The sequence below is a fragment of the Myxocyprinus asiaticus genome, chromosome 4, assembly GCF_019703515.2.
Source record: "Myxocyprinus asiaticus isolate MX2 ecotype Aquarium Trade chromosome 4, UBuf_Myxa_2, whole genome shotgun sequence".
Lineage (NCBI taxonomy): Eukaryota > Metazoa > Chordata > Actinopteri > Cypriniformes > Catostomidae > Myxocyprinus > Myxocyprinus asiaticus.
In genome coordinates this window covers 47,906,219-47,922,337 of record NC_059347.1, presented here as the reverse complement: position 1 = coordinate 47,922,337, position 16,119 = coordinate 47,906,219, and the positions used below count along the sequence as shown (strand labels likewise).

The window sequence follows — 16,119 nt, the reverse complement described above, 5'->3', positions numbered from 1 at the left end:
TGCAGTGTTTGAATTCCTACCCCAGATTATTCTAGAGGAAAAGTGAAAAGCTCAGTGCTTTGACAAGCACTGTTTTTGCTTTCCTTTAAACAAAGAAAGCCTCAAAGACTCAAATAGACACAAAGTAACATTTTTCTGCAATTTGTCAGACCTAAGCATTATTCAGCAAGCCACACTTCAGCTTCCAGTAATGCTTTGCGGTATGAATAAATTATGCAAATGACTACGTTTTGCTCATAGCTTTACTGGTTGCAGATTTTATTTATACTGCTGTTACTATACTTTGTTGTAACTTGCAGTTATTTGTCATTTTGTGATTATTCAGAGCTCATCTTATACTTAATATGTTGTCTTTGTTTGTCACCTTTATTGTGATTTGTATGTCAAATAATGAGGACGCGAGTTACAGAATTACTGTGCACATACAAAAGTGTGCTACAATGAGTAAGTACTAAAAAATAAAAGTCATTACCCTTTTTCTAAATAAAACCAGAATAAAAGGCTAAATCTTACAGAGTTTTTTGAATATTCACTCTGTAATGGGGACTGTGCAGGCATGTTGAAGCCCAGGGTGGCCATTTATATCGCCTGTAGGATGTGCCGGTACTTGCGCAGCAATGTGCTGACCTAAATTTCACAGTGGCCCACCGGGAAAATGCCCAGTGCTCCGTATGGCCAGTCCACCCCTGAGCAACTCTTTCCATCATGTTGTGGTAGCTAAAGATATTTCCTTATCTAGCAGACAGACAGCACGCTACACAGGAACAGGTGATGTTTATTTTTTTAATTACACACAAAGCAACAATACTTGACAATACTTGACAATACAAATCAGTTTTCAGATTAAATTATAGTTTGTATTTTGTATCACACATAACAGACAAAGATTATTCCATATCTTGAGCACTGAGCAGTGTGGAACAAAATTGCTGATGCATAGTAGCTGTGTTACCACTAGAGGGAGACACATCACAAAACTCTTCAGCATGATCTGCACCATGAAAAAGTATGGAGGCTCTGAACCATGGTGGAAAAAAAAAAAAAAAAAAAAAAATGAGTGAAAAAAATAACAAATAGTGTCTCAGTTCCTTCCTGAGCCTGTCTTAAAAAAAAATGTCTCTCTTCCTAAAAAATTTTTTTTCTTCTCTCTTCAAAAAAAAAAAAAAAAAAAAAAAAAAATATATATATATATATATATATATATATATATATATATATATATATATATATATATATATATATATATATATATATATATATATATATATATATATATATTATTTTTTCTCTCTTCAAAAATATCTTTTTTTCTCTTTTCAAAAAAATTTTTTGTTTCTCTCTTCAAAAAAAAAAAAAAAAAAAAATATATATATATATATATATATATATATATATATATATATATATATATATATATATATATATATATTATTTTTTTTCTCTCTTCAAAAATATCTTTTTTTCTCTTTTCAAAAAAATTTTTTTTTCTCTCCAAATTTTTTATTTCTCTCTTCAAAAAAATGCATGCGGTACCAATCTTGGCCACCAGGTGCCACTATCAGTAAACATGTAATCTTTTGCTTTTAATGCTTTCTCTGTTGCTATACAGCTGAATATTACATTTATTATTTATTTAAGGGTTTGCAAACCTTAATCAAGACAAAATCAGGTTACATATGTTTGATATGGCATTCGTTGTCGTGTAACAACTGGAGTTATTTTTTTGTTTGAAATTGTTGGTCTTTCTAAACCATCTATGCCGTTTGCTCAGTGTTACATGTTGGAAGCGAAGGAATGTATTGAGGAAAATGGGAAACATGGGAAATTATTATTATGTTTGTCCTTTTGAAGTGTTAGGGGTACATCTGGTAATGTTAATATTGTTGTAAGTAATCTAATTTCTCAACGACAAGATCATTTATAAATTAAATCCTTGCGACTGAACGGGGATGTCATTTGCAGACTTTCATGGTGAAATTTAATTATAATAATATATTTTAATATAACAAGTTGTCTATGATTTTGAAACACACTGTCTACTGCAGAAGTGAAGAGTTCCAGATGAAGAGTGTCAAATAAATATCCAAATATTGTTGGTCTGTCTAAACATGAGCTAGACAGTTACGCCGATGTAAAATGCTGATCCCAAACAAATTGGTGAGGGGTGAGGAATCACCTATAGTATCGCTCCCCGGGTTCCACCGGGGGGGAGAATAGTAGGCTACACACACCTGTTTTGTATTAGCAGTATAGGCGTGAAGCTATTATATATGTATAATGATTTCTGTTGTTGGGGGGGGGTACTGCTAATTTGTTTTTTTTGCCGGAGCTGCCGTGCCGTGCCGTGCTGTGCCGTGCCGTGCCGGGACGTGGGCTGGCTGTTATTGCGAAAACGCCGTGAGTAAATTGGAAGGGGTTATTTGCGACTTCGGGGTAATCTTGAACTCGAGGTTTAGACGGCCGCTGTTGATGTGTTCTTCGAATGCTGTATCCAAAAAATTTTAGTCAATTGGCTGGGCCTGATTTTAACCACACCCCTGTATTTTTGACAAGGAAGTGTTACTGATCCCATAATTTTAAATATAAATGTGCTCCCAAGTCTAAAATACAGCGTGTAACTTTGATTTGTAACTTTGAATTGTCACTACCGAACACACATGCTTTTTTATGTAAACATGTATTTATAAATGCAATTTTTTTTTCTGACATTTATTGTAGACATTTTTGGAATACATTTTTAAAACTTTGTTAAAATTGCCATTTTAATTGATTTGGCTGTGAAAATCTAGAAAATTTCATAAAATACTCTTTAGAGGGGTGATGGACACAAATTCTTAATAGATAAATACAATACTTTGCATTATAGTGCATTTCTGTGATTCACTTGTTGTGTACAATGTTGGGAGAGGAAAAACATAAAAAATAAAATAAAAAATAAAAAATCTGAAAATACAATAATCTCTGAATTTGAACTAATTCGGTAAAACTAATTCGTACAGCATCTAAAACCGTACGCCCCCCATGTGGACACAGTCGTGTAGTGCAGCATTTCACACCTGTGAGGAAAAGTGCACTAGAGAAATACGTAAATGTAATTAAAAGTTCAGCCATGAGTTTTACACACGCCTTACCTTTTTGCCATGTACAATATCAAAAGAATACAGATTTCATGAGCAGGAATTCTCTGTTTCATGAGGTCTGAACATTATGTCCTTTAAAGGATGGGAGCAGAACTGTTTCTGTATTAAGGGGGAAGAATATTAAAGATGCTGGGATGAAAATGGGAGTGTTTTTAGCATCAATAATAATAATAATAATAATAATAATAATAATAAAAGTAATAAAATGTCAGTTTTTAAAGGTCTTTAATATCAAGGTGAAAGAGGCAAATGTTCTCATTTCTAAATTAAAGCTAAATGTAGAGGAAACTTTTTAAAACATCAAGGCGGAAGTAAAAATCTGTGTGGGATTGTATGTTGCATTGTTTCTAACTTTCAATTAATTGAATTGTCTGCCAGCAGCAAAGGTGGTAAACTGTATTTTTTAATAAATAAATAAATAAAGATATGTCAAATGCACAACCTAAAGCTGATCCTGCAACAGTATGGGTTACTTTACCCCAAAGCTTCTCTAGAGTATGTAAATGCTGAGTGACTTCCTGTGGTGTGTATCTGTGTGTAAGATCTACAGACAGACAGATAGAATGGAGGACTTGGTAGAGTATCATGGGCCCATTGGTAGAAGCAGGACAGAGGAGATCTTGAATGTGCCAGGCTGCAATGGCAGCTATCTGATCAGAGACAGCATGAGCTCACTGCATGTCTTACTGCATCTGTGTGCTGTTGACTAGTTAGGGCTGCACGATTATAACAAAAATATCTAATATATATATATATATATATATATATATATATATACACACACACACACATACACTGGCAGCCAAATGTTTGGAATAATGTACAGATTTAGCTCTTATGGAAAGAAATTGGTACTTTTTATTCACCAAAGTGGCATTCAACTGATCACAATGTCCAGATCCTAAGGTGACATTTTACCCCATGCTTCCTGTAGCACTTGCCATAGATGTGGCTGTCTTGTCGGGCACTTCTCACGCACCTCACAGTCTAGCTGATCCCACAAAAGCTCAATGGGGTTAAGATCCATAACACACTTTTCCAATTAGCTGTTGTCCAATGTCTGTTTTTCTTTGCCCACTATAACTTTTTTTTTTTTTTTTCTGTTTCAAAAGTGGCTTTTTCTTTGTAATTCTTCCCATAAGGCCTGCACCCTTGAGTCTTCTCTTTACTCTTGTACATGAAACTGGTGTTGAGCAGGTAGAATTCAATGAAGTGGTGTCCATTTCTCAAACTAGAGACTCTGATCTACTTATCCTCTTGTTTAGTTGTACCTGGGCCTTCCACAACTCTTTCTGTCCTTGTTAGAGCCAGTTGTCCGTTGTCTTTGAAGACTGTAGTGTGCACCTTTATATGAATTTGTTTTTGTTTTTTTGGCAATTTTAAGCATTGCATAGCCTTCATTCCTCAAAACAATGATTGACTGATGAGTTTCTAGAGAAAGCTGTTTCTTTTTTGCCATTTTTGACCTAATATTGACCTTAAGACTTGCCAGTCTATTGCATACTGTGGCAACTCAAACACTAACACAAAGACAACGTTAAGCTTCATTTAACAAACCAAATAGCTTTCAGCTGTGTTTGATATAATGGCAAGTGATTTTCTAGTACCAAATGAGCAATTTAGCATGTTTACTCAAGAATAAGGTGATGGAGTGATGGCTGCAGGAAATGGGGCCTGTCTAGATTTGATCAAAAATTACTTTTTTCAAATAGTGATGTTGCTGTTTTTTTACATCAGTAATGTCCTGACTATACTTTGTGATCAGCTGAATGCCACTTTGGTGAATTAAAGTACCAATTTCCTTCCAAAACAGCAAAATCTGTACATTATTCCAAACTTTTGGCCGCTAGTGTATATAAAATCAAAATAATTGTCGATTATTTCCCTTGATACTGTAATTGTGATTATTTCATTTTATAGAATTAAAATAGTTTGTGTGTTTGTGTGTGTGTGTGTATGTGTGTGTGCGCGTGCGCAACTGCATGCCATATTCTTTATGTAGGCTACACATCCAAAAAAAGCTGAGAATTGTGTTCCTGAATTGATTTATTTTAATTGCATGATAAACAAAGTGTTATACTAATGTTGAATATATTATATACAGAAAGTAAACATTGTTGATATGCCTTTAGACACTTAGCTATATTGCAGTCTTGAATTATTTGTGCATACCTAATCCAAGTGCTGTGATAAGCAATGCAGCATCTGTGAGTAACTTTGCATCTGTGTGTGTTTCACTGCATTATTGAAAACCCTAAAAAAGTTGGCATTACTGCATCTGTGTGCTGTGATAAACATTACTGCATCAATAAGTACTGTAAGGTATGTGTGCTGTGTATAGCATTACCACATCTGTGGGTAACACTCTATGAGTAACTTTACTGTACCTCTGTATAAAGTTACTGCATCCACATGCTAAGACGTTACATTACATTAGCATCAGTAAATAACATTCTATCAGGAAGACTCGCAGACTTGAGTGAAATTTAAGATGAGATTTCTTTGATGAATATAAAACAGAAATGTAATGTCTCTCTTTGGCATAAGCCCCATCTGGCGGTCCGAAGAAGTTGTACTCCGAATCGTCATATCCTGCCAGAGATAGGAGGCAGGGGCGAGGAGCCTACCCCCATGCAGGACGGGACTCGACTTGTGGTGGTGGGGTGGTGGAAGTTGCCGTGTTAGCACGCTGAAACAGCAATGTGATAGATTGTGAGCAAACATATAAAGCAATGGGTTACATGTGATTGGCTAGGAGTTACCTATCTAATGGTGCAATGATGTACAGCTGCTAGTCTTCCCGCTAGAACTACGCTGCGCTTACATTTATTGTATCTGTGACTAACAGAATTAAGTAAAAATTCAGTGTGCACTGTAAACCTCCAGGTGTGACGGGTGGGTGTACACCTACAGAGTATTCAAACAAACGAATGGCCTCTGGAAAATGGAGGTACGGACAGATTTAAGAGGTCTAATTTACCTTTCCTGAGGCTAATCTTGAATTTATCTCTTACATCCTATTACAGCCACTTATGTCTTAAATGAATATTCTGGGTTCAATTCAAGTTAAGGTCAATCAACAGCATTTGTGGCATAATGTTGAATTCCACAAACAATAATTTGGACTCGACACTCCTTTTCTTTAAAAAAAGCAAAAATTGAAGTTAAAGCGAGACACTGACAATGAAAGTAAATGGGGGCCAATTTTAGGAGGTTTAAAGTCAAAAATGTAAAGCTTATAATTTTATAAAAGCACTTAACTCTTATTTCTTCTATTTAAACTTGTATTTTATTTGAGCTGTAAAGTTGTTTTGTTTTACAATCGTTTTAGCGTTATGTCGTCATGGCAACAAAGTTGTAAAATTGAACATAACTAAACAAAGAATAGGTTAGTAAGTGATTTTATCACACTAAAATCATGTTTACACGCATTATGCCTTGTGTCTACACTTTTGAAACTGAGTATTTTGACGTATACTGATTGGCCCCCATTCACTTCCATTGTAAGTACCTCACTGTAACCCAGATTATGTGCAATTTTTAAAGAAAAGGAGGTACGAGTCAAAATAATAATAATTTTTGTGGTAATCAACATTATGCCACAAATGCTGTCAATTAAGCTTAACTTGTGTTGAACACGGAATATTGCTTATGCTGTATGTGATGATTTTTGTAATATCCCTAAGCATGCATGCTTCGGGTGAGGAGAATGCTGCAAAATACCTGTACATGGACAAATGTGTGAGGACACCCCTTTCACATACAGCCATGCAAGATTATTTTACGAACATATTTATTAGAGTGGGGTATCCCTTTTGACAGTTCCCCTCTGCATAAAGCAAGGTCTATAAAGAAATGGTTTACTTAACACCACTGAACACCTTTAGAATGAATTGGAGTGCCGACTGTGAGTCAAGACCCAATATTAGCCTGACCTCACAAATCTCCCCAGCCATGTTCCAAAACCTAGTAGAAAGCTTTCTCAGAAGAGTGGAAGCTGTTATAGTAGCAAAAAGAGGATCAATCTCTGTATTAATGCCCATGGTTTTTAAATTAAATTTTCAGCAGGCACATATGGTGTGGTGTTCAGGTGTAGTGTACCAGTATCTGAAAACAGAAATGGTAACAGGTGTTGGTTTTCTGTGACTAACCTTAAAAGCAAAATCTGATGCTACTGTTATTTTGCATGCAAGAAGATCTATGCTATATTCAGGGGTGTAATGTGGAAATATATATATATATATGTATATATATATATATATATATATATATATAATTATTTTTTTTTGTAGTCAGTGAGGTGGTGTGTTTTGGCCTATATTTATAGCACATAAATTAACAGGCAGAGAATCATATGTACATGTTATATTTCAGTATCACACACACACACACACACACACACACACACACACACACGAGAGAGAGAGAGAGAGAGAGAGAGAGAGAGAGAGTGTTTATATGCTGATAAACATTTGCATTTTGGCTCACTATAACAGTTTCCACTTCACCCCAAATACTTTCCACTGAAATTATCTTAAAGGTAAATGCCACCCTCTAATAAGTCCCCCATAACATTAGTCTAGACTCTAGACACTTCAGAGAGATTTTAAAACAGTCATTATTGTCAGCATTTCATGTTTCAGCTGGCTTCGTTGTGCTTCCTGTAAATGTGACAGCATCAACCACCAGCTACAAAATGAAAACACTGCACCTCTCTTTTCATTATTATTCATTTTTATGATAAAACTATAAATACAAAATACAAGCAAATGGCCTGTTGAGGCACAAACTTGCCCTTTAGAAAACATTTTAAGAGTTCAGAAAATAGAATCCTTTTTTCAAATTTTAAATAATTATATTTCTTTTTTTTTCCAGATGGCTCCCGGGATGAAGGAAAGACTCTTTAGGAAAGTCAATAACATCATTGCTGTCTTTAAAATCCCAGGGCAAGGCATATCGGTTCCTCTCCTCTATCCTGCATACAAAACTAAACATTAACAACCTGAAAACTGTTCCTACATGCTGTAAATGTATGAAAAGGTACACAGTGCATTTGTTTTCCTACTTTTTGGGGGATAGGGTGGGCTCTGAAGCCAAGGGTAAATTGTATGGTTTTGATGTGTATTTAAATTAGTTGTCTAAATTCTACAAATATATTTAAATATAAAAAATATTATACAAATATTAAGTTTATCAAGAAGAAAAGCTGGCTGTGTTTTTCTTTCCCATACGGAGTCACTTTTTAATTTTGTATTATTATAATTAGCAACAGGAGCATCAGCTTCAGCTGATCTGAACACGCACACACACAAGAAAGGGTTAAATTTGTGTTTTTATTTATAAAAAGGCCACTGCCCAAAGTACTTTGTTTTTAAATAGGCATGTTTGACAAACTGCATTAATCTGTGTACATAAAGCCTATCAGTCAAATATACACCACAGGAACTGTTTTGGCAAAGGAGAGGACACTGAAGTTTTTTTGTACTTGACTTTTGAGAGAGGAAGATAATTTGATCATAAACCAAAAGTTTCAGTTAAGCAATGACGAGATTATGACAAAAGATGCAAAAGATAACAAAAATACTTCCTCCACTATTTTATTTCTTTGTGCAATAAAACTGAACTTCGATTGAAATTAAGATTTGCAAAATGTTGGAAACGTATTGTGCCTTCAGAGCACCTCTCTCTCACACAGTTCTGTTAAATATTTGCACACTCTGAAAATTCAGTCCAATGCATTTATCTCTTCACCTTATACTCAGTGCAAATATATATCTCAGATTAAGATTACAAAGCTTGATGGTACAGCATATCCACAGATTTCACAAGAAAATACATTTACTCCTAATTCTCTTGAGTATCATGTATAAATAGTCCATTATCTATAAACAGCCTACAATTGTCCATAAATGATATACAGAAGTCCATACTGATAGTCCTACACACAGAACGTCTATCCACAGTGCTGCAGACTTTAATAGTTTGGAAAAGACCCAACTCCAATACTAACACAAAAAATACCATTCTTCAGCAGGTGATTCTATTATTTCCCTACACATAGTCCTTATCAGGCCTCGTACTAGAAGGAAAAAGGACCTGTTAAAATATTGGGAAAAATAAAAATCCAAAACTGGAGCTTTGACACTCATTATAAAACCAAAATGACAAACACGATGTCAGTTTCATATTGATAGTACAGCAAAAGCAAAGTAAATAAATAAAAAGCAAAATCATACAAGAACAAATAAAAAAGCAGCATTTTAACTGTAAACTGGGACATGTTCATGTCACTGTGTGTTTGTATCCTGGGGTATATTTACAAGAATTCACCTCACAGGTATTAGCATTTATGTTTTTTGGCTTTCACTAGCCAATCCCCTCCCCACCAAAACAATTCAAAATAAATACTTTTTCCATATAACTAAGGCATGTGACTAATACTGAAACACAAATTGAGAATGTACGATATGTCTAAGCCCATTTCATGTGATCATTTCTAGCAGACCAGGAAGGCACAATTTCCACATACATAATTTTTTTAATTTTTTTTTATTCTACACATTTGAAAAAAGGGTAAATGTACAGTTTTCGCAAAGAGAACAAATCTTTCCTCTACAGCAGCGGTGCTAAACAGATTAATTCTCTCTGCTTTGTCAACACTGATTAAGCAGAAACAACACAAAGATGGTGGTGAGCTTTTGCCAAGACTCCAAACACTGTGAATTTTTTGTAGCCAGGGGTTCAGTTTTGCGACAGCAGCATCAAACAGAAGCAGATGTACAGAGGTCTGTTGAAAAGTTGGTTTTCTGGAAGGTCATTTGAACTGTTAGGGCCGTGACTGTGAAAATTCTTAGAGAACATTTAACACAGCAGTCAATGAAATCATGAGAAAACCCTCAGGTTTGCAGGATTTAACACCATAGCAAGGTGCCTTCAACATTCCCGTAAAGTCAAATTATTTCTATACACACTGAAGTGAGACAGCCAGGCATGGCTGCACATGTGGCGTTGAAGACTCTTTAATGTAAGTCTAGAACAGTAACAGGTGCATTGTTCTCTGTGCCCTCAGGTCGGCAAGCAAGGCTTGTTCTTTAGGAAGAACAGTTAAGCCACTGTAAAATAAGAAAGAATTCCAACAAAATCTACCTAGTTAAACTGAAAAAAAAAAGAAGAAATTGCTAAGAGTACATTAACAAACACAAAATCAAAAATAATACCATCATTTTGTCACATTTTAAAGGCAAATAGAGTCTTTCTCGCTTTGTTTGGTTGGGGTTCTAGAAAAAGCTGAAGAGCTATGTGGTAGCTAGGAGTGTATAAAGGGGCGTATAGGTGTGTTGAGGTGTGTTTAAGTGCCGCTGTTACCTGCGACCAGTTTCCACATGTCTAATCAGTTGAAGGTTGAAGGGGCTGTCTGCAAGCTCAGGATGTTGTTCAACAGATAGAGCATAGAACCCATCATAACCTGAGACGTGCCCCTCTGCAATGAGCTCATCCTTTTCTTTATCACTCCATACCAAACTGCCACCCTCCCCTTCCAGGACCCTTTTCTGCTCCCGTAGCCACGCTCCCTGCACAGCTCTTATTCGTGCCACCTCCAGCACACGAGTGCGCTCTTCTGCTGGCGATGCACCATAGCGAATGTTAAAGCTAAGCACCCCCTGCTGGAGGACAATGTCAGCGAAACGGCGCATTTCCCCACCAACAATAGCGCTGATCTGGGACACTGATACGTTTACACCATTCTCCAACACTCTGACTCCGCCTCCAGCCCCACCCCCAGCAACGCCCAGATCTGCCTCCAGTGGGCCAGCCTTAGTGAAGTAATGAGTGTCACGGCCGTCTACTGTGAAATGAAGGCCTCGCAGGTAGACAGCACCATTCAATACAGCTGCAACACGACGACTGTCCTCGCTTGCCACACCAATTATCTCCGTTGAGACCACTCCATCATGGATGGCAAATTTCACACCTTTTCCGAAAATTGAAGAAAGGGCAGAGAAAATTGGTCTTCGTCCCTGGCGGCCTCCGATTTTCCCATTAGCTGGCGTCATGGGGAGGCGATCCAATGAAATGAAGTTTCTCAAGTGCTTTTGAAGATCACACTGGATGCCAAGTACAACCTGAGGAGGGAGAAGATTTTATGAACTAGCCACTCTGAGTGTTGTTTGATTGTTGGAAAAGATTAAATGAAAAGTTCACCCAAAAATGAAAAGTTGAAAATTTGTCTGCCATCTCCTTTTGTGTTCCATGGAAGTAAGATGTTTATTTTGGGGTGAACTTTCTCTTTAACTCATAAGGCTAGACTAGGCAGACTAATTCCTTCTGTAGGAGAGAGAGACAGTATGCTGTACTGTGGAAAACCTCAACTCACCTTGCTGGTATCCCAGGTCTGTGTGCGAAGCTGTGTGGCCATCATCTCGTACGTTTGCTCTGTATTCTCCACCTTCGGTTTAGGGAACCCTGGAACCACATTATGAAGCTGAAACCCAAAGAGCTGCAGCCAGCTACTGATATCTGCACAGAAACAGATGTAATAAACTTGTAAAGCACTTTAAGACCTTTGGTGGGCTTTTCAAGAAGACCTTAAGGTTTGTTCTTTATTTTATAGTTTTTTTTTTTTTTTTTTTTTTTTTTTTGTATAACCAATAGCTTATGGTATAAAGACATATACTTTATCGGGAGAGCTTAATAAAAGTATTGGCTGCCATCCCTGCCTAGAAAAAGATGCTAGTACTCCCTGGTTTAAGTTGGTCTCTCAGCCTGGTGTTAACTGGTTTAGCTGGGAGACTGATCCCCAGACTGTCCAGCTAAAACGTGCCAAAACCCCCTCTTAAACCAGCCAGAAGTCTAGCCTGACCAGGCTGGGTGACGAACTAAGAACAATAAACCATCTTACGGTAACTGTTATTTTCAGCAGGGATGTCACAGAAAATGTTGTGAGCTACATAAAGGTATTTAGCACAAGTCTGAAATGCCTCTGGATTCAATGACCCAGGGTCTCTCTGTATGACTGTTGCATTTCACACATTTTAATACTGAATAGACATCTTTGTTTTGTATGAGCAGTCAAGAAGATACTGGGAGTACATGTCCCCTAAATGAAAGTGACCAAGGAACAGAGGAGTTAAGAAGTGTTCTAACACCAATGTAGCCTTGAGCAAGACAAGGGAAACTGTCCTCATAATTGGTCTACAGTAAGTTGCACTGGGCGCAACTAATGAATCTTAGTTCCGCCATGTGCTATTTTTTAACTGTTCATCTCCCCTTAGGGAAATGCCACTGGCATAAAAGCACAATCACAGCTCACAAAGTCAAAAGCATGACACTGGTTTCACCTCACTGGCATACACCCCCTGTTTCTAATATCTACACAAAGAACAAGTTAAACTGGCCCCACTGGACACACTGAGTTGAAGTGTACAGGGAGTTAGGACAAAGATTCCCAGAAGAATTATTATTCTGCAATACCATAGCGCTAAATTTAGCTGGCCTACCCAGAGGACTCAAACTGAATGCATTATTAGTAGAAGTAGTAGCCTTAAAGTGCTTTTCCACCATCAGGCCAGACATTTCTGTGCTCTTTGAGTGATAGCTCCAGTTGCATTACCACTTGAGCACAGTTCGGTATGGTATGATTACAAACCAGACATCTCAGGACGGTTAGCTAACCGTTCTCAACCGTGCTGTTGGAACTTCAGTGATGTGGCAACTCACGATTTGTGACTTGCCCAGTCAGTTCATTCTTATCCTGATTTTGCACCACCACAATGTAAAAACAGAAACTGTTCTATCAGAAAGACTCGCAGACTTAACTAAAGTTGGCATGACATTTATTTGATGAAATAATAATGAAATAAGAATTGAATGTCTCTTTTTGGCATAAGCCCCATTTGGCGGTCCGATGAGATTGCTACTTGAACCATCAGATCCTGCCGGATATAGGAGGGAGGGGGCCATGCAGGATGGGACTCATCTGGTGGCAGTGGATAGGAGGAGGTTGTCGTGTTGGCACAATGAAACAGTAAAATGATAGATTGTAATCAGACTTTTAAAGCAAGGGCTGATATATGATGAGCTTACTAGATAATGGCATGGGGATGTACAGCTGCGAGTCTTCAAGAACGTTGCTTACGCTTACATTAACCATGCTGAAGAGCCCGGATTGGTTCCCTAATGAGGACCGTTCAGCCTGATGGTGGAAAAATGCTTTTATTTACAGAATTTGCCTCTTACCTGTTATGAACCTGGTTACATCCTGTAGGTTTCCCAGTGGATAGTTGTTTTTAAATGCATACAAATTAAATGGCTTGGGATTCACACTCAGCTCTGCCCACAATTCATGGTTGGGCGTTGTCCATCTTCCAGCTACCACATCATAGTCACGGCGACCGAGATGCACCAACCGGGTGAACGAGTCATAGAGCCCACCTTGAAATCCAAAGACGAGAGGAAAGGTAGGATTGGAATCTCGGTAAACATCTCCATATGGTGTATACCGAAGTTCTTTCACCACATGACCGCGGCTACTGAAAACCGCAAGAGGCGTTCCAGCATTGTCGCATGCTATATAGAATTCCTCTCCGCTGCTCATCTCCATGGCGATGAGGTGTCCCTGAAGGTCGTAATAGAGGGAAGTGATCTCTGCACTACTGTGATTGTATAGGTGCGTCACCCGCGTCGGTTCTGTCAAATCAGCATAGAAAAACTGTAGCTGTGCGCCATCACTAGTACGGCTTGCAACTCTCCTGCCGAGCCCATCATAACGATACCACACCTTCTGTCCACTGTCCCGGTCATAGGCGCCCAAAAGCAATCCATTTGAACTGTACTCAAAGAGCAAGTTGCCACGGAGGTGCAAGAACCCGTCCTCGTCAATGCGGTACTGGATTTCTCCGAGTCGCGTGATTCGGTCACGAAGATCGTAGCGTAGTGGTGTCAAGCGTGCACTGTTACCATGACTCAGCAAGTTTATGTTTCCATTTAGGTCATAGCTATAGCGCCACTGCGGGCGTTCGTTTATGGCAACTGTTTGTAGTTGCCCATCTGCGTCATACTCATATGCGTACCGTGTGATGTTGCTGTCCACGCCAATTCGAATATCGCAATTTGTGACACGTCCCATACTGTCGTATTGCAGTGTCATCCAGTAGGCGATGGCTTTCAGAATCTCGTATTGCACCTCGATCACTTGTCCATTGGAGTTGAAGATCTTGGTGTGCTTCATGGCATGCGTGGTGATGACCTGGTTAAGGTCATAGTTGATGACACTGAACTTCCCGAACTGCTCGATTCGTCCCGACACATCCACGTAGCGGTAGAGGTCAATAGGAAGTGGTGTTTCGTTGATCATAGCTTGCATGCTGGTGACTCTGAAGTTGTTGTAGCTGTAGTCGAAGCGAGCGTTAACCAGTCCCTCCTCACTGAAGCGATATATTTGTCTACTCACCAGAGGACCTGAACCCAATAGAGAGAGAGAGAGAGAGAGAGAGAGAGAGAGAGAGATGGAAGAGGAAATTAAACAAGACAAGAAGAGAAGTTTGCAGCAGAGCAGAAAGTCACTCAAAGGTGAGGTAATACATGAGTCAGCTTTGCCACAGTGCAAGATAGGATGAACTCCCCACTGTCAGCTGAATGACTGTGATTCAAGGCACTTTTAGATCAGCCAAGCAGGAGGGAAGTCCAAGGGAAGTGACAAAAGGAAGATTAAATGTCAGCTTGTATGTTTATTGGTGCAGGAGTTCAACCATCTAACAGTTACTCTGTCCAGCTGCTCATCCATCTTAATTCTCTCTGACGGTATTATTACCATACCTTTTTATCTCTGCAAAGGGACAATCATCTTCGTATGCCATCATTGGTAAATTAAGCTCATTGTGTCTTTCTGATAATACAGTTAATATGTTGTTTTCACCTGTCTGTCTGTAGCGGATGGTGCAGACGAATCCTTCGTGCATCAGGTGAATGGTTTTAACAGCACCTGTTGCTTCATCATAGGTGACGGTCACGAGTGTTGAGTCATAAAGAATTTCAGCCAGTCGGGCCACTCTGCTGTATTTGTAGATTACACGCCTTCCCGTGCCGAGGTACAGGCTCTGGAGCAGACGGCCATCGTGGGTGTAGTCCTGTGTGAAGCTGGAGGTGGGCGAGTCTGGTGGGGTGTAGGTGTTTCTGTAGTAGCCCACAGAGAGGGAGGTCTGCAGGCTGTGTTTTACCATGCTGGGGAGGGTGACAGACAGCAGACAGTCTGTCTGATCATACTCGAACGTATAGCGACGCTGGCTGTGTAACAACAGCTGGACAGACTGAGAGAGAGAAAAGGAACCAGGATAGAAAAAGACACAGAAAGAGATGATATGACACTGGTAGGTGGGTGAATCTTATGAAAACATGTCCAGGTCACATTTCACTTCAAAATATTTCCAAATTCTCAATGCTGTAATGAGTGCAGACATTTTACCTGAATTTGTACCTTGCTTTATTATGATCTCATTACTTTAATAGAGTAACTTTGTACTGTTTTAATGTCTTATTTCTGTCTATTCATTATGAGAGGTTTTTGCCAGATTTAGCTCAGATCTTTTTTGTGGACAACGTTGCTACACTATTCATAGTTTTCCTGACCAACAACTGGGAGTCGCCATGATGATTTTGATTGCCACTGGACTGTTTTCTGTACCGGTCTCCATAAAAAACAACTTAAAAACTTCTGTAACAAGCAATCCAGATGGAGAACAATAACCATTTTAAGTGTTAGTTGGAGTAAAAATGAGTTCAGGCTCATCTTGTGCAGTTGTTGGATGTCATAACTCGAAGAAGTTAATGATATCACTGTAACTAATCTCAGGTCATCGCTACATGTCATCTTCCCACACCTTAAACTTTGATGGGTAAAGCACTGTCAAAAGATGGTAATTGTGACTCTAAATTATCAACACTATGAAGCCATTAATATGTACATCACATTATCCACTAAAAA

At 38.4% G+C, this 16,119-nt stretch overlaps 2 protein-coding genes across 2 annotated transcripts in view; one reads left to right on the top strand and one right to left on the bottom strand.

The window, feature by feature from the left end:
* Window positions 1-3,703: 3,703 nt before the first annotated feature.
* Window positions 3,704-8,138, top strand: LOC127438974 (SH2 domain-containing protein 1A-like). The gene is made up of 4 exons (XM_051694932.1): window positions 3,704-3,816; window positions 5,404-5,427; window positions 6,027-6,090; window positions 8,016-8,138. The coding sequence occupies exons 1-4, from the start codon at window positions 3,704-3,706 to the stop codon at window positions 8,136-8,138; spliced, it is 324 nt and encodes a 107-aa protein (XP_051550892.1).
* Window positions 8,139-8,463: 325 nt separating this feature from the next.
* LOC127438669 (teneurin-1-like) overlaps window positions 8,464-16,119 on the bottom strand; it is a 279,485-nt gene continuing 271,829 nt past the window's right edge. Inside the window, exons 29-32 of the mRNA XM_051694410.1 lie at window positions 15,055-15,445; window positions 13,377-14,597; window positions 11,515-11,657; window positions 8,464-11,263 (exon numbers count right to left, since the gene is read on the bottom strand). Coding sequence (XP_051550370.1) covers window positions 10,502-11,263; window positions 11,515-11,657; window positions 13,377-14,597; window positions 15,055-15,445 — 2,517 coding nt within the window. The 3' untranslated portion in view covers window positions 8,464-10,501. The remainder of the gene's footprint in view (window positions 11,264-11,514; window positions 11,658-13,376; window positions 14,598-15,054; window positions 15,446-16,119) is intronic.

Bases quoted from the DNA above. Each gene is read 5' to 3' on its own strand.
- LOC127438974 (XM_051694932.1), top strand. From the start codon at position 3,704: ATGGAGGACTTGGTAGAGTATCATGGGCCCATTGGTAGAAGCAGGACA. The intron at 3,817-5,403 runs GCATGTCTTACT...ACCCTAAAAAAG, and splicing joins AGAGACAGCATGAGCTCACT to TTGGCATTACTGCATCTGTG. The intron at 6,091-8,015 runs GTACGGACAGAT...TTTTTTTTCCAG, and splicing joins ATGGCCTCTGGAAAATGGAG to ATGGCTCCCGGGATGAAGGA.